Source organism: Nyctereutes procyonoides, unplaced genomic scaffold (assembly GCF_905146905.1).
Source record: "Nyctereutes procyonoides isolate TBG_1078 unplaced genomic scaffold, NYPRO_anot_genome, whole genome shotgun sequence".
Taxonomy (NCBI): domain Eukaryota; kingdom Metazoa; phylum Chordata; class Mammalia; order Carnivora; family Canidae; genus Nyctereutes; species Nyctereutes procyonoides.
In genome coordinates, this window is record NW_026575037.1 from 1,790,169 (window position 1) to 1,814,962 (window position 24,794).

Consider the following 24,794-nt stretch of genomic DNA (forward strand, 5'->3'; position numbering starts at 1 on the left):
ACCTAACCGTTATCGTCAACGTGGCTAATCGCGCGGTGTCCGTCTTCTGCGGTTTTTCTACCAGCGCGAAGCGGTCCTTCATGTTTCCGCCCATAGTAAGCATGGTGGCGGCAGCCCTGCTCTGATTGGCTGAATGCCTTTACCCTAAATTGAGCGCTCGCCGGGGCCGCCTGAGAAGCGCTGGGTTCTTAGCGACGATCTGGGTGTGGGTCCTGGACCTGAGAAGGTTTGGGGTTTACTGGCCTTCGTCCTTCTGAAGACCGGAGGCCGCCTGCCAGGTGTAGGGAAGTTTGAGGCCTGAGACAGAGTTCCCTCCTGTTTCCCCAGTTCGGCCTGCGGGAGCCTGGGGGGAAGCGCGGAAGGGAGGGAGGGAGGGGTGCGCGCTCGGTGAGCGGCCCCTTCCGCCTGGGCGTGGCCGCTGCGCCCCACCCTGCCCTGCTGCCTCAACGGTGCTCTCGACTCTTCGGGCCGCAGTTCGGTTGCTTAGAAGTGGGAACTGATGTCTTGAAGGTGGATAAAAGGGTCTTCCGCTCCCCCCTCCCCCTCCCCCTCACCAAAGGCCCCAGATAACTTGTAGATTTATCTCGTCCTTAGGCGCGTGTACTTGAATGTTCAGCGGAGAAGGGCTTAAATATTGGGAAAGAACTCCTAGCATTTTAAGGGATTTGTGTATATTTCCGAAGCTGACTTTTGGCCGCCATCCGACGCCGGTACCTTGGGATTCGTGAGCTTCTCTCGCCATCCTGCGGCTCCAACATGCTCTGTTGGTTAAGTCGGCTGCACGCGGCATTATCCGCACCCACCGGAAGGATCGCCCACCTGAGGCCGAGCTCTCTCCGCCGGAGGCTGGCGCTCAGTTCACAGAGGAGAATTCCAGGTGAAAGCTGTGAAGAGTTCTGTCCTCCGAACAGTGTTTCCTCTTGGTCTCTACAGCAGAGCGCTCTTACTCCATTTTCCTGTGGTCTGCACTGGGCAGCTTTCTGTGTAGAGCCACTTCGTTCTCTCTTTATTTCTCCTAATACAGGTTTTTTTCCTCTGGAGTTTAAACAAGTAACCACATGAATTCTGCCTTTAGCTGATGCTACTAATTAGCCTCAAAAATTATTTCACGTTTGAGGATATTTTGAAGTGTTTTCCAGCATGCAAGTGACCGGTTTCACTCGGGATTCATACCATCATATTTCTGTAATTCCGAGATCTGCTATCATTTGGAAAATTCTTAATGTGCACCATTAAGAATAGGGCAGTTTTAGGTCTCAGTGCAAATGATACATGATCAAAATTTAGATTTCCTAACAGCAAAAATTTACAGTAAGACTGTTAATTCACTTGGTTTTTGACACATTTGCAGATAAATTTAATAGGGATTGAAGCAAATCATATCTAAACTTACTCCATAAATTTCATTCATTGACATGAAATACTTAGGATGATATAACCTGAGAATCCTTATTTTCAAGCAGTTTGCAAATGTAATGTTTTTAATCTTGTTTTTCCTTAAAGAATTCAGTAGCTTTGTTGCTCGGACCAACACGTGTGGAGAGTTGCGCTCTTCTCACTTAGGCCAAGAAGTCACTTTGTGTGGATGGATTCAGTACCGAAGGTAAATTGGCTTAAGAATACTTGAGAATTTGGGGATCCCTGGGTGGCTCAGCGGTTTAGCGCCTACCTTCGGCCCAGGGCGTGATCCTGGAGTCCCAGATCGAGTCCCATGACAGGCTCCCCGTATGGAGCCTGCTCTCCCTCCGCCTGTGTCTCTGCCTCTCTCTGTGTGTCTCTCATGAATAAATAAATGAAATCTTTAAAAAAAAAAAATACTTGAGAATTAGGGGTGCCCAGGTAGCTCAGTGCGTTAAGCTTTGAACTCTTGATTTCAGCCTTAGGTCATGCTCTACAGGTCCTGAGATTGATCCACCTGCTTAATTAAGGCTCTCTGCACCTGGGATCCTTGGGTGGCGCAGCGGTTTAGCGCCTGCCTTTGCCCTAGGGCGCGGCGCGATCCTGGAGACCTGGGATCGAATCCCACGTCGGGCTCCCGGTGCATGGAGCCTGCTTCTCCCTCTGCCTGTATCTCTGCCTCTCTGTGTGTGTGACTATCATAAAAAGAAAAAAAAGAACTCTCTGCACCTCCCACGCCCCCCCCCCAAAAAAAAAAGAATGCCTGGTGGTTTTCCCCCAGTCAATTCCAAACTTGTATTAATTTTCAGTCAGTCAGGGATCCCTGGGTGGCGCAGCGGTTTAGCGCCTGCCTTTGGCCCAGGGCGCGATCCTGGAGACCGGGGATCGAATCCCACGTCGGGCTCCCGGTGCATGGAGCCTGCTTCTCCAACTGCCTGTGTCTCTGCCCTTCTCTCTCTCTCTCTGTGACTATCGTAAATAAATAAAAATTTAAAAAAAAAAATTTTCAGTCAGAACAACAAAAGCTTTGCAACTCCTGCAGGATTCTCAGAATTCACTGAGTTTCAGATTTGGAGTGGCCTCTGTTTAAGGGTGTAATAATAAAGTGTGTTCCACCAATGGACTGAAACGTCCCTTAGCTTACTAAAGTCAAAGAGTTCCTAGGACCAGTGATTGGGAGTTGGCCAGCTGGTAAGCTTCGATAGCATGAAAAAGCTTATTTTATTCTAAACTGAGGTAGAAAAAAAGCCTAAAAACATGAACAGTGTTCCTTAAAATTAAAGCCCATTTTGTTGTTTCTGTATTCCAGCATGTACCCGAATAGTACATTAATTAACAATGAGGAGTTCCAAAATACATAGACTGTGTGGCCTTCCTAAAGCATATGTTCTGAGTAGGTGGTTATAGGACCCATAAATTTGGTGACTTTATCTTCTGAACTCAAAATCTGAGTTTTACTCTACCTCTTCCTAGTACTAGGACAGTATGAGAAATGTAGGTTGAACACTAAAGTGTTGGAATTTGGGGGACCTTTTGATGGCTTATAGAAGTATTAAATTAGGGATGCCTGAGTGGCTCAGTGATTGAGCGGCTGTCTTTGGCTCAGGGCATGATCCCGGAGTCTCTGGATCAAGTCCCACATTGGGCTCCCGGTGAGGAGCCTGCTTCGCTTCTCCCTCTGCCTATGTCTCTGCCTCTCTCTGGATCTCTCATGAAATAAAAAAATAAAATCTTTAAAACAAAAAAGTATTAAATTAGTAGTTTCACCTCCTCTAGAAAAGTGTAGACTGTGTCTTTTAAGAAAAGAGTTTATATTGCTATATTTCAAAAATGACAAATTAGATATTTCTGATATCTAAAGATATAATCTTGGGTTTTAATATGTGGAAAGTTTCCAAGTTTTATAAAATTTCCTTATAAAGATTTAAGCCAATAAAAATTAAAAATTTGCCTTTCATTAACAAGCCATCTGTATAACATTAGTAAACTGCATATATAACCAGTAAAAATTGAAATTGAAAAGCTCAGTGGGTGGAGTATGCAACTCTTGATCTCAAGGTTGAGAGTCTGAGCCCTGCTTGTGGCAGGTAGTTTACTTAAAATAAAACTTTTTAAAAACAAGGGCGCCAAGGTCGTTCAGTCTGTTGAGTGTCTGCCCTCAGCTCGGGTGGTGATCCCAGGGTCCTGGGATTGAGCCGCACGTTGGGTTCCCTGCTCACTGGGGAGCCTGCTTCTCCCTCTGCTGCTTCCCCTGCTTGTGCGTGTGCTTTCTCTCTCTCAAATAGATAAAATCTTAAAAATGAAAAACGGGATCCCTGGGTGGCTCAGCAGTTTAGCGCCGCCTTCAGCCCAGGGCGTGATCCTGGAGACCCGGAATCAAGTCCCGCGTCGGGCTCCCTGCATGGAGCCCGCTTCTCCCTCTGCCCCTCTCTCTCTCTGTCTCTCATGAATAAATAAATAAAATATTTTAAAAATTAAAAAAGAAAAAGTAAATGCAAAGTCTTTTTGTTAACAAGCTACATAGATAATTACATAAATGTAGTACATAGTGAAAGCACATTATTATAAAAAGAACATGGGAAATGGCATGGATTTTGTTGTTAATTTGTTTTACCCGCTTAGGTTTTGGGCTCAGAGTTCTTATCCTAACATGTTCATTTGCTTCATTGATCAGGCAAAACGTCTTCCTGGTCCTAAGGGATTCCCATGGGCTTATTCAAGTTGTCATCCCCCAGGATGAGGTAATAGATTTGCTGCTGTTTTCTGAAAGCCTGTTTGATGCTGTAGTAGAGTAAGCGAAGTATGTTGGATAAGCATGTTTGAGGTCTTAAATTCAGAAGTTTCTTGTTAATGAAAACCAAAAACTACCAATAAACAATATTAAGACATATGACAAACTGGGGAAAAAAATATGTGCAACTCATATCACAGACAAAGGACTAATGTCTCTAAAAGGCTACTACAAATCAAAATAAACAAAAAAAGCCAGGGAACCGGGACACCTGTGTGGCTCAACGGTTGAGCACCTGCCTTCGGCTCAGGGCGTAATCCTGGAGACCCGGGATCGAGTCCCACATTGGGCTCCCTACAGGGAGCCTGCTTCTCCCTCTAAGTCTCTGCCTCTCTCATGAATAAATAAATAAAATCTTTAAGAAAAAAAAAAAGACCAGGGAACCAGTAAAAGTATGAACCCCAGGATATGGCAATAAAATGTACAGAAGAAATGTAAATGGCTTATAAACATGAAAATATGCCCAACCTCACTCATAGGTAGAGAAATGTAAAGTAAAACTACATGGAATTATCATTTTTGGCATTCTGGACTGACAGTGCACCGCGTTTGGGAAAACAAGTGCTCTTACATTCTTGGAGGGAATACAAACTGGCACTAGGTCTACCGTGGGCAGTTTGGCAATATCAAAATAGTAAGTACATATGTCTTTTTAAATATTCATTTCTAGTCAGTTATCTTACAGCTAGACTTACAAAGCAAAATACAAGGTTCTTCCTTATAGGATCATTTTCAGTAAAAAATTGGAAAACCCAGATGTCCCCCAATAAGAGACTCGTATAAGAAGTAATATACATCCCTACACCCATAAAAAAAGATTAAAGAAACTCTTTATGTGCTGATATGGAAGAAAATCCAAAACATATTGTTAGATGAAAAAAAACAGGATACAGAAAACAGGATACAGAAGAGCATGCAGAGTGCTGTTATCTATATAAATAGAGGGTGTGTGTGTGTGTGTGTGATATGAAATACTCCTGGAATAATACATACGTATCTGGTAACATTGGTTACCTCTGGGAAGGAGGACTTTTTACTGTATATCTATTTGTACCCTTTGAATTTTGAGCCATGTGAAGGGTACCACCTGCTCAAAAAAAAAAAAAAAATAAGCATTAAAAGTTAGATAAATAGCTTCATCATGCTTGTTGGGCAATATTGGTTTTTCTTATGGTAGTGTTTATAAATGCTTGTATACCTATGAAATATCTCATTTACTCAGCTCTTAGGCTTTGAAGTAAAGAGCAATGAATTATCTTCCAGGGATCAGGATCCAGAGATGAGCATAGCTAACCCAGGAGAATTCCTTTCATTTGGACTCCATTATTGCTATTGCATGTAACTGCCCCTAAGACTAACTCTGGAAATAGTTACCTTAAAAGCGTATAGGAATTGTTTCTATCAATCATTGTTCTCCTTATTTTCCTTTAAGGAAAAAAATTTAAAACTCTTAATAGTTTAACTTGCTGTTTCATTTGGAGTCAAAATGGGGACACAGTTTACCAAATTCTTTTTCATTAAGGGCAACCTCAGTATTTATGGCAGGTAAGCTATGAGTATTAATATTTTTCTAAGCCACAGACTGCAATTACTACAGTCATTCATTAAATTCATTTGTTTGTTGGAACTGTTTTTCTCTCTTATTCTGTAGTCAGCTGCTTCAGTGAAGAAGATTTTATGTGAAGCTCCTGTGGAATCGGTGGTACGAGTGTCTGGGACAGTAATTTCCCGACCTCCAGGACAAGAGAATCCAGTTAGTAGTTTAGAAATGGTCTATGTAAATTTTATTTGTATACCTTTGCTCTGTCTACACATTCAGGCAACAGAGATTGAGTACCTGTTAGACATCAGGCTCTGAAAGCTCTGTAGGTTCTACGAATGAACCTACAGAGTCCAAAATCTTCACTACAAACACGCACCAATGTGAGTAGGCATGTTAGGACATCTGTTAATGAGCTCATCAGCCACAGATTCACGTAAGAATATCAAAATCATGCACAGACATTTATGCTTTAGACTATATGCCAAAAGCACTCATACAGTTTACATGTATAAATAAATGCATGTGTTTTACAAATGGCCACTGTGTACATGTCCTGATGAGTGATTTTTTTTAAATAGGTCTTCTCTCTCTCTCTCTAAGAAAATGCCAACAGGTGAGATTGAAATCAAAGTTAAAACAGCTGAACTTCTGAATGCCTGCAAGAAGCTGCCCTTTGAAATTAAGGACTTTGTGAAGGTACCATCCTCATTATTAATAGAGTATCTAGAAAATGTTGGTAACCAGTAAAGTGTTTTCAGTTTTTTAAAGAAAAACTTTAAGTTCTATGAAATTAAGCATTTATTATAGACTTATCATGAAGTGTTCTGTTCTGTGGTGTTCTGAATTAAGCTATTGCAGTTCCTAAACACTTAGGCTGCTTTATCAGACAGCTTGAAACATGGTTCTACCTTTAAGACCTGAGGTGTTGTTTTCAAGATTTTTGTTGCTTTTGTTTTCCATTTTGAAAGGAAATTGTGCCTAGCATGGAAATGGTCAAATGGCATAGGAGATCCTACATCTGTTAACTTTAAGCCTCTAACAGTAACAAAATGCTTGATTTCCGAAGCATATACATCTGATTCCTATAAGTTAGGATGTACTTTGTCAAAGTTTAAAGGGCTGTTGAAGCCAAATAGCTCTGGGTGATTATACACGGATAACCTGCAGTTTGACGTAGTTATATGCAGTCGTAGATGTATATACATCTAGTTTGTAAACTAATCTGTAAAAAAAAAGTTTTTAAAATAACTGTATGGCCACTTAGTGTTACATTTAAATTCTTAATACTTAATCTTTTAATGAGAAAAAGCAACATAATTACAGGATTGACCTTGAGGGGGAGAGGGAATATACAGTTTTCCTGTAGCTAACCCTTCAGAAAGAAATGACAGTTCTTTTTCTGGTGTCAAAGAGGTAAGCTAATCCAGGAAAAAAGGACTTTTTTAAAAAGTCAGCGCAGAGAGAGATGCAGAGATTTACTGCTTTGAAAATACGCAAACCTTCTCACTGCTTCCTACTAGTACAACCATGGAGATTCCCTATGCTGTCCCCTTGCATTTCTTACATTTGTAGTCCTGCTCAGGTGATGATGTCATAACTGTTTTGTCTGTATTTTTAAAAGATCTTTGAAGTCTTTAAATATTTTTTTCAGACTCAACTGTGGGCTTAAAGGAATGGATAATTGTTTAGTGAGGGTAGGCAAATTCCAATCAGCGAAGGGTGGTGGTAATAATAGTAAAAAAAAAAAAAAACATGAAATCTATATTAGTAACAAACTTAGAAGTTGTAGGAATTAAGGATGGTAGTGTATTCACAAATGGTGAAAACTAAAGATAGAACTGAAGTTTTTGAAAATCCAAACTCTGTATTAAAATTAATTTCTTTTTAATATTAAAAAAACTTAAACATGAAAATCTTTAAATTTGTTTAGAAAACAGAGGCTCTTCGTTTGCAGTATCGCTACTTAGACTTACGTAGTTTCCAAATGCAATATAACCTGCGACTGAGGTCCCAGATGGTCATGAAAATGCGGGAATATCTCTGTAATCTACATGGTAAGGGACATGCCTGAGTGTTCTAGAGCTTTTTCACTTGATCTTAGCCAAAAGGCCAAGAAGCGATTGTTCTAGAGCTTTTTAGCATCTGTTCTGTTTTATTCAGTGATTTATTGTATCCTCTTTTTAGCATCATTGGGTCAAAAGTTGCCAGAGGTCTGGAATTCACATAATGTGTAAAGCAGTGAAGAAAGGTTAATTTCCAGATGTTTTGTCCTAGAGCACAATTAGGTAACATAGAGCATAATTTAGTTCCCTGCTGGGTCACAGATACAGTCTTTTAAAGATGCCGTGTTGAAGGGTTAACAGCCCTTTGGTTGTTACCTGTAAGTTTTCTTAATTCTTTATCATGCTTATACCAATTTGTTGGGAGCTCAGAAATGTCCTTTGAATTAAACTAGACTCTTTAGTCAGTCCTGGGAGTTTTTCTACTATATTTGCAAATTTTTTTTGCCATACAAGCAGAGCATTTGGAAAACCAAAACAGTTCAGCAAACAAGAATCCATCAAATAGAATTATTTTGTGGCAAAAGTATCACCTTATGACCAAGTAGGATTTTATGAAAATCTTCAGCTTCTTTCTTGGGTAGAAATCAGTATTCAGTAGGCTTGATAAATTCAGTCAAAATTCCTAATTAAAATGTAGCCTCAGATTTGTTGAACTGTACCAGAGACAACATATTTAACAAATTCCTATTATTCTGCTACTTCCCTCTTTTTAGGATTTGTGGATGTAGAAACACCAACATTGTTTAAGAGGACTCCCGGGGTATGTATATCCCTTAAATCAGCCCACTAATAATGTCTTTTAGATAGGCAACTGAACCACTTTGTTTTTATATTCGCATAATTCTATTTTTTTCATATATTTTACTGCTTCACAGTGGTCATATTAACTAGGTTTGGTTAAGAGTCAAGAACCTAGGACACCTGGTGGCTCAGTCGTTGAGTGTCTGCTTTTGACTCAGGGCCTGATCCCAGAGTTCTGGGATTGAGTCCTGCATCGGGCTCCTGGCAGTGAGCTTGCTTCTCCCTCTGCCTATGTCTCTGCCTTTCTCTCTCATGAATAAATAAGTAAAATCTTAAAAAAAAAAGTTGAGAAATTTTTATGGGTATTTTGAGACAGAACACTTTTATTCTACGTGAGTTTTTCCCTTGAGGCTTATAAATGCAAATCAGTAATGAATTAGTTCCTTAAAAATAAACTCCTTGTGGGGCGCCTGGCTAGCTCAGTCAAGAGAGCATGTGATTTTTTTTTTTTTTAAGATTTTTTATTTATTTGAGAGAGCGCATGCAAGAGCATACAAGTGGGGGGAGTGGCAGAGGGAGAGCGAGAAGCAGACTCCCCGCTGAGGAGGGAGTGCAATGTGGAGTTCGATGGGGGTACTCTATCTCATGACCCCAGGATCATGACCTGAGCCAAAGGCAGAGACTTAACCAACTGAGCCACCCAGGTGCCCCAACACATGACTCTTGATCTCAAGTCGTGAGTTCAAGCCCCACATGGGGTATAAAGATTACTTTTTTAAATAAATAAAAAATCCTAAAATAAACTCCTTGTTCATTAAGAATTGACATTTCTAAACATTGTTATTTAATCTACACAGTCCATGGACTTACAAAACTATAGTTTAAAAAAAGCAGTTAGCAATTATTGGATTGCACAAAGTTCTTTTAGATAGTAGCAGAATTGGGAATTCATTTCAACAAGTATACATTTATTACCTACCACATGCAAACATTGTTAAAAGCCTACAATGTGCAAGCCTTTTGGAGGAGTAGAAGATGAGCAAGAAATGATCTCTGTCATTTTCTCTTTAGTTAATTTCATTGATGAACTGAAGTGTCAACTTCTACCAGGTCTTAGGTTCAATTTTTTTTAACAGTATTTCTACTCTCCTTCTCTCATTAAAAGGGTGCAAAAGAGTTTGTAATACCATCTAGGGAACCTGGGAAGTTTTATTGTCTCCCTCAGAGTCCTCAACAGTTCAAACAACTTCTAATGGTTGGTGGTTTAGACAGGTGAGCCTTCTTTATGCTGGTAGTAAGTTGTCAGAAAAAGAAAGGGGAGGGTGGTGGGGAGAAAAAAAACACAAAATTATCTGATCTCTTAAAAGTAAGTTACAAAATATATGATGAGCATTTGGAAAATACTTGTAAAATACCCTAAACATTTGTGGTCATTATTTAGTAAAAATGTATTGGGTGACCACCATGTGCAAAGCCCTATGCCAGTATAGATGTGCAGGGAATTAAAAACAAAAAAGAGGGCAGCCTGGGTGACTCAGTGGTTTAGCGTGGCCTTCAGCCCAGGGTATGATCCTGGAGACCTGGGATCGAGTCCCATGTCAGGCTCCCTGCATGGAGCCTGCTTCTCGCTCTGCCTGTGTCTCTGCCTCTCTCTCTTTTTGTGTGTCTCATGAATAAATAAATAAAATCTTTAAAAAAAAAAAAAAGATTTTAGGGCACCTGGGTGGCTTAGTTGGTTAAGTGTCCGACTATTGATCTCAGCTCAGGTCTTGGTCGTGAGTTCAAGCCCTGAGTTAAAAAAGAAAGAAAAGGATTTGCTCTCCAGGAGTTAATATAGTAAGATGGAATACGGTAATAAATAAACCAACTGGAATAGAACCTAAAGGTAGATTTGTTGAGGGCTGCAAACTAGGTTTTGTTTGGTGAAATACTATTTTAAAAAAACTTTGTGAGCAAGGCCTTCTGGGACAGTGTTGCATCTCAGCAGATGAAGATGAGAATGGGAAGGGTATAGCACAGGAAAGCTCAAGTGTATTCATGGAGCAGTAAGTATTTCAATTTGGCCAAAGCAAAAGAGTGTATGTGTGTGTGTGTGTGTGTGTGTGTGTGTGTGTGTATGCATAAACTGCATTACATGCCAGTCTAATATATGAATATTGAAAGGTGCCATTGTATATGTTTAAAACAGCATATAGAATAGTTTTTATAGGTCTACTGTGTATCTACTTAGATTAGAGCATCATAAAGAATTTTTAAATTTCTTATGTCCTTTAGGTACCATTATTAATTTATTTCATAGACTGCACTGCCATGAACTTTTGTGGAAAAGTATGTGTATCTTCCTAGAAACATGACTCAATTCATGCTACTTTTCCAATTGTAGGTATTTTCAGGTTGCCCGGTGTTACCGAGATGAAGGTTCGAGACCAGACCGACAGCCCGAGTTTACTCAGGTACTAAGTGATACTCACTTTTCTCTCTTAGTCAACCTTGCTCCAGCCAAATATTTCAAGACTGGGCAGTAAATTTATATATAGGCAGGCCTTGTCCAATTGCACTTTGCTTTATTGTGCTTCTCAGACATTGCGTAGTTCACAGATTGAAGGTTTGTGGCAATCCTGTCTGTCAGCACTGTTTTTCCAACAGCATTTGCTCACTTTATATTTTTGTGTCACGTTTTGGTAAATCTCACAATATTTCAAACTTTTTCATTATTTGTTTTGGTGATCTGTGATCAGTGATTATGACTCACTGAAAGCTTAGATAATGTTTAACATTTTTATCAATAAAGTATTAAGGTACATACATTTGTTTTAGACATAATGGTAATTGCACATGTCATAGACTACAGCATAGTATAAACATAACTTTTATATGCAGTGGGAAACCAGAAAATTAATTCTTTTTCAGAAAATTAATTCGACTTTCTTTATTATGGTATATGCTTTATTGTGGCCGTCTGGAACCGAACCCACAATAGTAGGCCAGTGCTTTACTTCTCATTACATTTTATTCATCAGATATTTAATTAAAGTAATCTGCAGTTGATATACTATTTACTTTTTCATCCATTTCATGTGTCCTTTTTATAATGAGTATGGTCATCAGCTAAGAAATGCCAGAGATTCCTGCAGTATTTTAGTGGTTGTTGCTAGGATAAAGTTCTTAAATCTCTTACACATTAAGAACCAAGAATTCTGTAATTGGTATTTAATCTGTCTAATCTTCTTTAAAAAAATTGTTTATTAGAGAGAGATAATGAGAGAGTGCATAAATAGGGGGAAAAGGGAGCCTGGACAGAGGGCTCAGTCTCAGGACTCTGGGATCATAACTTGAGCTGAAGACTGACATTTAACTGAGCCACCCATGCACCCCTAATCTGTCTAATCTTTAGACTCATCAAAGCTGTCATTATTTGGTTTTTGTATGATAGCATGTTAATCAGTGTGGTGAAACAAAATCATAAGCTTTGGAGTTGGGCGGACCTGGGGTCAAATGTCGCTTCATTACTTACTAACCGCATGTACACAGGCAAGTTACTTGGCCTCTCTGAGCCTTAAGCCATGAGGATAGTGATGGGAACTAAACAAGTTGGTACACATAAAGCATTAGCACAGTGCCTGACATAAAACAGATGTATGATAATATTTATCCTCCCAACCCCCACCCATGTATTAAGTATTTATTTGCAGAATCCTAGAAATATATTGAAACCAGAGTAATATATAAATATGTACATATTAATATTGTGGCTCTTCAGGTTACTTTCCATATGTTATTTTGGTTGCAGATTGACATAGAGATGTCTTTTGTAGACCAGACTGGCATCCAGAGTCTAATTGAGGGCTTGCTCCAGTATTCCTGGCCAAGTGACAAAGATCCTGTGGTAGTTCCTTTTCCTTCTATGACTTTTGCTGAGGCATTGGCCAGCTATGGAACTGATAAACCTGACACTCGCTTTGGGATGAAGGTATTTCTCTTCCCTTTTTCAGGACTGTGCCACCATAGTCCTGCAGTCTTTTAAACCACTTTGAAATTTACAACCAGTTACACACAGTTATATTTTTGTTGTTGCCTTAGCTTGTTACCAAGCTATATAGCAAGAGAGAATAATAGCATGTCAGAACTACAGTACTTTTTTTTCCTATCTACTGTGTTCCAAGACCATTTCCAAGACTAACACTGTTGCCATAAAGTTTTTATTACTGACAACTTATTAATTAATTATATGGACATGAATAGTCACTTGAAAGAAAAAAAAAAAACCCTATTTCTTTCCTGTTCAATTTTTCCTAAGCTAAAATGGCACTTAGAAGGCAAATGATTAAGAGTTATTCTTTGTTCCTAGTCTGCAAAGAGCTCAAACATATGAAAATGTTAATAGAAATTATTAAGATCTCTACATATTTTAACCAAGGGTAGGAGTAGAATTTATATCAAGCAGTTTCCATTAGCAAGCCTCTCAGTATTTGCTCTTAGAGAGCAGTGGCTCTTCGTGTCTGTAAGGCTGATGGCATTTCTGTATCAGAGTTCTCAGTGCAAATTCTGTAGAAATTGAAGTCCCACTTCATCTATAAAGAGGTAGTGCTCAATTCTTAGGATGAGAAAAAAATATATAAAATGCCCGAACTGCCTACTTACAGCTGCAGCTTAACCACTCCTTACTTCCTCTTTTGTAATATGGAAGAGTGGTACTTAAATTAGACTTCTCAAGTTAGATTCTTGCTCTGTGTCATCTTGGCCAAGTTATTTTCTTCTCTGTGCCTTGGTTTCTTACTGTATTCCATGGGGATGATGAGAGCCCCTATCTCATACTCCTGTGGTACTGATTAAATGAATTAATAATGATGAATAATCCATTAGTACATTAATTCCTGTCACATGTGCCCAGCCCATGGTAAACACTGTGACTGCACTTTGTAAACATGAACTTAATGAAATCTACTCGCTTCTTTAGAATCTTGTTTGTAAAATGCTTTGAGATAAAATTTACTTCACTTTTAGTTATTACCTTTTTTTGTTACCCATTTTACAGATTGTAGATATTAGTAATGTGTTCAGAAACACAGAGGTTGGATTTCTTCAAGATGCACTTAGTAAACCCCAAGGAACTGTCAAAGCCATGTGTATCTCTGAAGGAGCAGTAAGTGATGTGCAGTTCTATTCCTCTAGAGTATATGTGGGAAGTAAATATGTTCAACACTGGCACATTTAAAAAACAATTCTTTTTTTTTCCCAAGATTTTTTTTTAAGGATTTTATTTATTTATTAATGAGAGAGAGAGAGAGCAGCAGCAGAGACACAGGCAGAGGGAGAAGCAGGCTCCATGCAAGGAGCCCGACATGGGACTTCATCCCGGGTCTCCAGGATCAGGCCCTGGGCTGAAGGCGGCGCTAAACCACTGAGCCACCCAGGCTACCCTTTTTCCAAGATTTTATTTATTTATTTGAGAGAGAGAGAACAAACGAGGGAGAGGGAGAAGTGAACTCCCTGCTGAGCTGGGAGCCCAATGTGGGGCTCAGTCCCAGGACCCGAGGATCATGACCTGAGCCAAAAGCAGCTGCTTAACCGACCGAACCACCCAGGGTCCCCAGCAATTCTTTTTGTAAGAGTATGTATTTTTAAGAGTGCCTGGGTGGCTCAGTCAGTTAAGTGTCCAACACTTGGTTTCAGCTCAGGTCATGATCTCAGGGTCCTGAAATTGAGCCCCCAGTTGGGCTCTGCACTGGACATGGAGTCCACTTGAGATTCTCTCTCTCCCTATGCCCCTCTCCACACTCTCTCCCTCTCTAAAAAAGGAAAAAGAATATATATTTGTATATAAAGCCTAACAGTGTCCCTGAAAATATAAGTAGAGAATAAAATCTTGTGTGAGTTTATATTCAAGATCTAGAGTTTTTGTCTTCCTTTTAAAAAATGCTGTAGGGGATCCCTGGGTGGCTCAGTGGTTTGGCACCTGCCTTTGGCCCAGGGCGCGATGCTGGAGTCCCGGGATCGAGTCCCACGTCGGGCTCCCAGCATGGAGCCTGCTTCTCCCTTCTCCTGTGTCTCTGCCTCTCTCTCTCTCTCTCTCTCTCTCTCTCTCTCTCTCATAAATTAATTAATTAATTAACCTTTAAAAAAATTGCTGTAAAGTACTCCCATACTTCATTTGGGATCATTCCCACCAGTCATGAGCATGAAATAGTGTTCATACCCTGTCTGCCAGCCTCAGTTTATCCAGAGGCTCTCAGCCTGTATCAGCTCCAGCATCTCTCTTGCATGTTGGTTTTGGGTCTTCCAAGGGCTCTGGTCTCAACTGCATTCAATTACATTAATAACAGGAGGAGGGGAAGGAATGGAGCTGTGAAGAGCCAAAGGGGAGGGTAAGTGAGGATAGGAGAAAGAATGGCTGGGCTTTTAAAAAAAAAAAAGAATGGCTGGGCTAGGCAAACCCTGACTCTGAAGTGATGAGATGCATCTGTTTTCTGTAGTTAGCACATCTGCTTTGAACAGAATTTGGTAAGAGGAATTCCAGAAGCCCTTTGAAATTATTATTTTGAAAGACAGCTCATTTGTAGACTTGAACATATTCGTGTATTCAAAATGGGAATAAGAATTCAATCTCATTACTTTTTATTCACATCATATGTTTAGTGGAAAGTAATTTGAGCCCATACTATAATGAATGCGTTCAAGTAAGCTCAGTGTAACACATACACTGCTGGGTATTATTGTTTGCACCAATTTGAGTATGTCCAGTCTTCCCCAAGCAATTTATAAGTAGTGCAAGATTATGAGCCATGTCTCCATTTTTTTGTACCTCCCATACCTAGTCTAGTGCCCCAAGAATATTAATTACAATGATAGTCAAAGGCATTGAAATAATTTAGAAAAAGTAAGATATAAAGAATTTTAAGAGGGGCAATTGGGTGGCTCAATGGTTGAAATCTTTTAAAAAATAAAGAGTTTTAAGAGATAAGCATATTCTGAGTTCTCCTTCTGACCTGACAAAGGTATTTTTTCTTAGACAATTCAATTGTAAAGATTTGAACATTTACCCTATATATTACATATGCAGGCTCTTCTGTGAAATACATTCATAGTTGTTTCCAGTGAGGCCCGCATAGAGGGGTGGGGATGAAGGATAATAAGCCCTGTAACAAGTTTTAAAATTTTGTCATTTGGTAGCAGAAATTAAATTTTATATTGAATCCTACTATTGTGATGGAAGGACACAAAATGTATTTATATCCCATTTGATATCATAGACATGTTTATGAATTTGTTATATTGGTGAGTTTACTTTGATTTTCTTTCATCAGAAATACTTGAAAAGGAAGGACATTGAATCCATTAGAAAATTTGCAGCTGACCATTTTAATCAGGTAAGGAGTTGATTACAACTATTTTTTTCCCTTTTTAGGGATCCATAAGTGTTAGACTCTATACAATCATTAGTTTTGAGGTTTTGTTTTTGTTTTTAAAGATTTTTATTTATTCATGAGAGACACAGAGAGAGAGAGGCACAAAGGCAGAGGGAGAAGCAGGCTCCATGCAGGGAGCCTGACATGGGATTCGATCCTGGGTCTCCAGGATCACGCCCTGGGCTGAAGGCGGCGCTAAACCGCTGAGGAGCCATCCGGGCTGTCCAAGGTTTTGTTATTTTAGACCATTCTTCTACTTTTCTTCTTTTTAAAGTTAATCTAATCCGAAGGTATAACTCTAAAGACTTCGACTTAGACAGTTGAGTTCACCATTAATTAAAATGTTAAAGTTCAACCATGGTTTTTAAAATAAATATGGAATTTTAATCCAGTCAGGATTAGATTAGAGCCCTGTGTGCCCAAGGTTTGAAGAAAAAAAAAAAAAAAAAACCTGTATTCATTGTTGTTCCCATACCCTTTTAAAATTCTGAATACACCATTGCCAGACACATATTGTGGTGTTGGCTTGGTGAATGGAGGAGCTGAAATCCAGAGGAGCAGGAGTGGGGAATGGGCCTTCTTACCTCGTCACGGGACTTGTAAATTGTCTCAGCCTTCTCAGAATCAGTAACTTTAAAAATAATCATGCTCTTTGAGTCATTAATTTTCTGTGACATACTTTGTTAAAAACATTCTAAATATGAGGAAAGTATGCTCATTATAGCACCTTTACAACAGAAGTAAGATGAAATTCTATGGGAATAATTAAATAAATTAATGTATCATCAGAAGAATTAATACCAAATTTCCTTTTTAAAGAGTTTGTAGTATGGGGGACATGTTCATGTAATGATTCATACGAAAAGGCAAATACAGAATTATATAAACACTGGTCGGGATCCCTGGGTGGCGCAGCGGTTTGGCGCCTGCCTTTGGCCCAGGGCGCGATCCTGGAGACCCGGGATCGAATCCCACATTGGGCTCCCGGTGCATGGAGCCTGCTTCTCCCTCTGCCTGTGTCTCTGCCTCTCTCTCTCTCTCTCTCTCTCTCTCATAAATAAATAAAAATTAAAAAACAAAACACTGGTCATAACCATGTAAAAACACAGTATTTGTGTACTGAAAATGGACCATCCACCTCTACCACCACCACAAGCCAAGCTTTATACACAGGTTCAAAGGGATTTTTCAATAAGAAAGAAAAAAAAGATTAGGATAATGGTTTCCAAAATGGGTCAAGGCAAAATGAGAGAAGTCAGAGCAATATTAAAAGCTTTTCATGAAGTTAAATGAATTTAAAGAGTTATCCTTTACTACTTCTTCTTTGTTGTAAAAATGTTCTTTTAGGGGATCCCTGGGTGGCTCAGCAGTTTAGTGCCTGCCTTTGGCCCAGGGCGCGATCCTGGAGTCCTGGGATCGAGTCCCACATCGGGCTCCCAGAGTGGAGCCTGCTTCTCCCTCCTCCTGTGTCTCTGCGCCTCTCTCTCTCTCTCTCTCTCTCTCTCTCTGTCTATCATAAATAAATAAATAAATCTAAAAAAAAATGTTCTTTTATGAAATGATAGTAATAGCAGATAATGTTTTAGGTTTGTTTTATGCCTTTGATAAAATTCAAAATTGGCCTCTCTAGATCTCCCAATTATATTTCTTTACTTTTATCTTCCTAGTGTTTGAAGTCTGCATCTAGGAACAACGGGACCAGGAAATAAGCCTGAAAGTTAACTTCAATAGTTTTTGGTTGATGGAATTCTTTACATGTTCTTCTTTTCCTCTTCACTTTTTTCTTTTACCTTTGTCATTAACTGAATTTTTTTTTAAGATTTTATTTATTTGACAGAGAGAATGTCAAATAAATAAGATTTTATTTATTTGACAAGCTGGGAGAGTGGCAGGCAGAGGCAGAGGGAAAGGGAGAAGCAGGCTCCCTGCTGAGCAGAGAGCCCTATGTGGGGCTTGATCCCAGGACTCTGGGATCATGACCTGAGCTGAAGGCAGATGCTTAACCAACTGAGCCACCCAGGCGCCCCTTAACTGGATTTTTATTGAAGAAATGGGCACTTCTTCTGTTTTTTCAATTTATTAATATATTTTAACTTGGCTTTTTTTAATACGTGTATGAATTTTTAGCAATATGCTACATGCACATGGTTAAAAACGCAAATAGTAAAGAAGGATTAATAATGAGATGCAACAAGTGTCTGCTGTAAGCTCACACCATTCTAGTCCCGCACCATCCAGAATGTCTGTTTTTAGAAATCTATCTACATACTGGTATTTTTGTGTGTTTTTTTTACTTATCCATTTTAAACTCTGTTAACTTCCTGCATGAGAGATAAAGCTCCCACACACAGACTTTACCTATTCTATACCTCCTGCACAGCTCTCTTTCTGGACCTTTTCTTCATTTCTCTTCTGAGTTGAAGCCACTCTTCCTGGATCCAGATCTTTCTCTTATTTTACTGTATTATATCCTCAAGTAACTTCCTAGGAAAGCATGCAAGAGATACACTTGCTTAGTCCAAAAATGTCTTTATGGGGATACCTGGGTGGCTCAGTCGGTTAAGCATCTGCCTTCAGCTCAGGTCATGATCCTGGGGTTCTGGGATCAAGCACCAGATCAGGCTCCCTGCTCAGCAGGAAGTCTGCTGCTTCCCCTCCTTCTGCTCCTCCCCCTGCACATGCTCTCTCTCTAAAATAAATAAATAAAATCTTTAAAAAAAAAATAAGATAAATAGGGCCACTTGGTTGGCTAAGTTGTTTAAGTGTCTGCCTTCGGCTCAGGTCATGATCCTAGGGTCCTTGGATAGGGTCCTGTACTGGGCTCCCTATTTAGTGGGAAGTCTACCTCTCCCTCTGCTCCCGCCCCATCCATTTGTGCTTTCTCTCTGCCTCTCTCAAATAAATAAAATTTCTAAAAAACACAAAAACAAAAATAATGTCTTTGTGTTCAAAACCTCACACCTGATTACTAATTTGACTTAGTATAAAATTCAGAATTGGCAGTCATATCCTTTTAGAACAGTGCTGTCCAGGGCACCTGGGTGGCTCAGTTGGTTAAGCCTCCCAACTCTTGGTCTTGGCTCAGGTCATGATCTTGGGGTCTTAGGATCTAGTCTCACATTGGACTACCCGCTGAGTGGGGAGTCATCAGCTGGAAGATTCTCTCCCTCTGCCCCTCCCCACACTGTTCTCTTTCTAAAATAAATAAACCTTTTTTTTTTTTTAAATTCATGAGAGACACAGAGAGAGAGAGAGATACAGGCAGAGGGAGAAGCAGGGGGGGATCCCTGGGTGGCTCAGCGGTTTAGCACCTGCCTTCGGCCCAGGGCGTGACCCTGGAGTCCCGGGATCGAGTCCCGCATCGGGCTCCCTGCATGGAGCCTGCTTCTCCCTCTGCCAGTGTCTCTGCCTCTCTCTCTCTCTCTCTCTCTGTGTGTGTGAGTGTATCTCATGAATAAATAAATAAAAAAAGAGGGAAAAGCAGGCTCCATGCAGGCAGCCAGATGTGGGACTCGATCCAGGGTCTCTAGGATCATACCCTGGGCTGCAGGCGGTGCTAAACCGCTGCACCACCTGGGCTGCCCTTAAGTTTGTATTTAAATTCCAGTTAGTTAACATACAGTGTAGTATTACTTTCAGGTTTACAATTTAGTGAGCCAGAAAAAAAAAAAAAAAAAAACCAATTTAGTGAGCCAGTACGTCCTTATAATACCAGTGCTCCTTACAAGTACACTTCTTAATCCCCATCACTTATTTCACCCATTCTCCACTCACATCCCAGAATGAGGCATTTAAAAGCTGATTGCGGAGGACGCCTGGGTGGCTCAGCCATTGAGCATCTGCCTTCTGCTCAAGGCATGGTGCCAGGTCCTGGGATCAAGTCCCACATCGGGCTCCCTGTGAGGAGCCTACTTCTCCCTCTGCCTGTGTCTCTGCCTGTCTCTGTGCTTCTCATGAATAAATAAATAAAATCTGTATTTTTTTAAAAAAAAAGGGTAGGTTTAGTGTAGCGGGGGAGCAGCAGAGCCATTGACCATTCCCTGAGAAACCAAAGCTCCATAAGAGTCCTGAGCCTGGGATCCCTGGGTGGCGCAGCGGTTTGGCACCTGCCTTTGGCCCAGGGCGCGATCCTGGAGACCCGGGATCAAATCCCACGTCGGGCTCCCGGTGCATGGAGCCTGCTTCTCCCTCTGCCTATATGTCTCTGTCTCTCTGTGTGACTATCATAAATAAATAAAAATTAAAAAAAAAAAAAAAAGAGTCCTGAGCCTGCCCTCTAGCCTTCTGCAGGGTAGAATCAGTTCCTTCTGTGCTGAGACCACTCCATATTTCTCCAGGCCAGAGCTTCCTGCATCTTGCTGCTTTAATTGTTCCTATTCCATTCATTTGCAGCCTACCACAAATTTGCAGAAATCTCTTTGCCAGTGCCCCCCCCACCTTTTATTCCCTTCTGTTTTTGATTATGGTGAGATTAATTTTGTAATTCCTTTAGTATCATTTTGAAAGGGTTGAGGGAGAGAATGAAGATCATCTCATGTTCTATTGGGAACAAGAAATCATTTGTACAGCAAGAAGAATAAAACAACCCCACTTTAAAAAAAAAAAGAATGTGAATAAGTCTTTTTCTTTATCACAGGAAGTCTTACCTATATTCTTGAAAGCCAATAGAAACTGGAATTCTCCAGTTGCTAAGTCCATAATGGAGGAGCAAAGATCAGGACTAACGAGACTAATGGAAATCCAAGAGGATGATGTGGTCCTGCTAACTGTTGGAGAGCACAAGAAAGCAGTAAGAAAAACTACCTCTAAACATTTGTGCTTTTGATGCTGAATGATGCCTCTCTTCTCCTGTGTACATAGTACATACTTAAAATTGACTTTTAATTTCATAAAATGAAGCTGTTCTACATCAGTTTTGTATTAATAAATACTTTTGAGCACTAAATAATGCATTGTATCAAAACTAGAGTTATTTTTCATCAGCTACCGGCCTCTAGTGGCATTGCTCACACAGTGATAATTGTGATAATTGGCATTGTTCACGCAGATTAGATCTGGCTCTGATTAGGAAAGCCACTTAGGTAAAGGGCTATTTGTTGGTATTCCTTGTAGGACTGTGAAAAAATATTTTCATTGTCAAAGTTTTGCAGATTAGGAAAATTTGGTAATCCCAAACTTTTGTAGATAATGCATTCCTAAAAATGTGGAGGGATAGATCAGAAGTCTACTGGACTGACAGACATCTCTGACCCTACTTGGTCAAGGCAGGACCCTTCTTTCTCTGGAACAGCAGCTGTCAGGTGATGAATACCACCATACCCTGGCTAAATCACCACTCTGCAGATGTATGGAAGACTGAACTTAGTCATAGAGATCATTGTAAAATACATAGAAGTATGGAATATAAGTCAAACGTGAATATTGAAAATATAGGAGGAAGGTCAAGTGCAATATAAATTCATTGTTGCACTGAAGTACAACATGATTTCTTTATAGCAGTGGTGTCTAACTAGTGCTTTATCAAGTCCATTCTTCTAATAATGTGCTATTGTTTCATTGTTTCTTCCAAAGGAAAAGTTTCAGAGTTCGTTTTCAGTGCTAAATGTAACCTACTGTCAGAGCTGGCTGGCTGGCTTAGTTGGAAGAGCATGCAATCTTGATTTCAGGGTCATGAGCTCAAGCCCCATATTGGGTATAAAGATTACATTAAATAAATAAAATTTTAAAAGATATCTTTTAAATAAGTAAATTAAGTAAATGTAACTCCCTGTCTTTCCCCTGCAATACTGAAATAAAGAAAGCTATTTAATTATAAATTTATTTTGATACCATAGTCATGTTTTTAATGAATTCATGTATCAACATTAGGTTCTAATACCACATGAACAGTGCTGATAAACTTGCTGGGGAATGCACCAGTTCATTACTTACAAAAGAGCTTGGGATTTTGTATTATATGAATATCCTGCTGCAAACTCATTTGGTCATTCCACTTTCCCCTAGTATGAGGTTGAAACTGCTGGTGGTGTCCTCTCAGGAAGGTATCATTCAAATTCCTACTAGGATTCCTTGAAAGAACTGGAAACCAGACTTACAACGAATGGCATTAGCATTCTGAATATGTCACAGTTCAAGTATCCTGTGTGGATATTTTATGTAAGCTAGAGGAACCCATCAAATGATATTCAGTACATGTCTCCAGGCCTGGTTTCCGTTCTGACAGCCCCTTCTCATGGAAGATCTGCATATTGTAGTACTTAACACTTAGTAAGCTAATTGTTTGCTCAGCATGGTTCTGAGTATTTTGTGTAGATTAACTCTTTTAATACTCATGCCAGTGGTATTGAGAGAAGGACTGATACAGTTACTATTCTAAGATAAGAAAACTGAAGCACTAAGATTAGAATTTGCTCACACAACAGTGAGGCAGTGGCGGAACCACGTTTCTAACCTATGAAGTGTGGCTTCAGAAGTCACCTGGGTGGCACAGTAGTTGAGCATTTGCCTTTGGCTCAGGTTGTAATCTCAGGGTTCTGAGATTGAGTCCCACATCGGGCTCCCTACAGGGAGTCTGCTTCTCCCTCTGCCTGTGTCTCTCTCTATGTATCTCATGAATAAATAAAGTCTTTTTAAAAAAAGTCATTCTTAAACCTCTCATCCATACTGCTCCTCTAATAATAGCCAACATTTATTGGATATCAGCTATGTGCCAGGCACTCATTAGAGCCTCAAAATACCCCACAGAAGAAGTCAGGAAAACAATCCCATCAGAGCTGCCGTAATTGCACCGCACATGTCCTATCTCACTAGATCTTCACAACAGCCTTTTGGAGTAGATCTGCTTATCTAAACTATCCTATGGAAAAGGGTGCAGAGAAGTGAGTCAGTAGCCAAACTGGAGATACAGCCAGGTCAGGCAAGCTCAGGTATCTCTGCCCAGTCACTGTTACCAAATCGTCACCTGGTCTACCCAGTGTGATGGTCATTGTCAACCATGTTTCAATCCCATCATCCTCTGATCTTTGTCCCCCAAGAGGCCCAGAGTATCTCATCTATTAATTGTCTAATCCCTTCTCAGAGGACAGCCCAGCTGGAGAGTCCAGCTTGTGTCATAACGGTTAAATCAATGTTTGCATCTTCTGTTTGCAGTGCTCTGTGCTGGGAAAATTAAGACTGGAATGTGCTGACCTTCTAGAAGCAAGAGGATTGGTGCTTCGTGACCCAGCTCTCTTCTCTTTCCTTTGGGTTGTGGATTTCCCACTCTTCCTTCCCAAGGAGGAAAATCCTGAAAAGCTGGAGTCAGCCCACCACCCATTTACTGCTCCTCACCCCAGTGATGTCCAGCTCCTATACTCCGAACCTGAGAAGGTACCATGCTGTACTTCCAAATAAAAAGGAAATGTGGAAACAAAGCCAGAGGCATTCAGATTTCACAGTCTGACCCAGTTCTGGAAGCCTCAGAAGAGATGGTCAGCTTTGAGCCCATAGTTAATACATAGTCTCTGAGTAGCTGCAGTGACTTCAACCTGTAGAACAGAAACTTAGAAATTTTCTCTAACGTAAAGGCTCTGTGAATCTTCTAGGTCCGTAGCCAACACTATGATTTGGTTTTAAATGGCAATGAGATAGGAGGTGGTTCTATCCGAATTCATGATGCGGAGCTCCAGCGTTACATTCTGGCAGAGTTACTAAAGGTAACATCATCTTCTAATCTGTTTTTTTTTTTTTAATTTTTATTTATTTATGATAGTCACGGGGGGGGGGAGGGGCAGAGACATAGGCAGAGGGAGAAGCAGGCTCCATGCACCGGGAGCCCGACGTGGGATTCGATCCCGGGTCTCCAGGATCGCGCCCTGGGCCAAAGGCAGACGCCAAACCGCTGCGCCACCCAGGGATCCCCTCTGTTTGGTTTTTTAACCAAAGTATCTGTTGTTTTAGCTGGCATTGGTGGTATAGAAATGAGCATAGCTGCCTTCCAGAATGTTTGTGGGTTTTTTTTAGTTTGTCATGAATGAAGGATTGACTAGATACAGAGTAGTGTTGGCTTGTCTCTCTACCTTTAGTGTAAGACTGAAAAGTAAATGACCATAATAGCCGTTTATTAGTGCTATTTGTGCCAGGCACTAAGTTCTTTATACGCACTGACACATTTAATCCTCACGATTACTTTTTGAGATAAATACCCTTATTCTGCCCATTTCAAAGATGAGTAACTGAGGCAGATTAATTAATTTGCCTAGAGTCACACAGCACAGAAGTAAACTGAGCCACTATTTGAATCCAGGTCAGTGGCTCTCCAACCCGAGCTTCTAACTTCTTAACCACCACCCTGCACAAAAATGATGCAGTCAGAAATGCATGGAAATGATGATGCTAGAGAAAGGGCCAGATTTAAAAGCATTTTATATCATTTAATAGGGGCAGGGAGGTATTTTAATGATAGTGGGATAATCGGAATTTTAAAAAGAAGAGTCTCTACAGATACGTGCCTAAGAATCTGCAGTTTCTTGATGATTCCATAGAAGGTCAGGATAGATTTCAGGAAAGAAAACATCCAAGAAAATCTGATCCTGAGAGATCATTTTGCCATAATAACTAACAGGTGGGAGGTAGGATGAAAGAACTTTATTTGAGAACAGGATTGGAAAAGTCAAACCCCAAATTCCCTGTCAGCTTTAAGGACATTGCGACCTCCCTTAACTTGTCTCCTCCCAACTTGAGGCATCCAGTCTTCAGTTTCCAGCCGATTTTCTTCCTTCCTTTAATTGTTAAGCTCATTTAAGAGTCAGTGAGAATTCATTGCTTTTGCTTCTTCCCTACCTCTGGTGGTTCTCAGCCCTGCTGCACATTAG

At 40.2% G+C, this 24,794-nt stretch overlaps 1 protein-coding gene across 4 annotated transcripts in view; it reads left to right on the top strand.

The window, feature by feature from the left end:
• Positions 1-39: 39 nt before the first annotated feature.
• Positions 40-24,794, top strand: part of DARS2 (aspartyl-tRNA synthetase 2, mitochondrial) — a 28,092-nt gene continuing 3,337 nt past the window's right edge. Inside the window, exons 1-16 of one of the 4 annotated variants that reach the window (XM_055319298.1) lie at positions 40-95; positions 595-877; positions 1,504-1,603; positions 4,073-4,139; positions 5,841-5,942; positions 6,333-6,428; positions 7,663-7,786; positions 8,509-8,555; positions 9,702-9,808; positions 10,920-10,989; positions 12,327-12,506; positions 13,572-13,679; positions 15,841-15,903; positions 20,579-20,731; positions 23,092-23,310; positions 23,526-23,636. In XM_055319298.1, coding sequence (XP_055175273.1) covers positions 757-877; positions 1,504-1,603; positions 4,073-4,139; positions 5,841-5,942; positions 6,333-6,428; positions 7,663-7,786; positions 8,509-8,555; positions 9,702-9,808; positions 10,920-10,989; positions 12,327-12,506; positions 13,572-13,679; positions 15,841-15,903; positions 20,579-20,731; positions 23,092-23,310; positions 23,526-23,636 — 1,668 coding nt within the window. In that variant the 5' untranslated portion in view covers positions 40-95; positions 595-756. The other 3 variants (XM_055319300.1, XM_055319297.1, XM_055319299.1) reach the window with 3 other exon arrangements.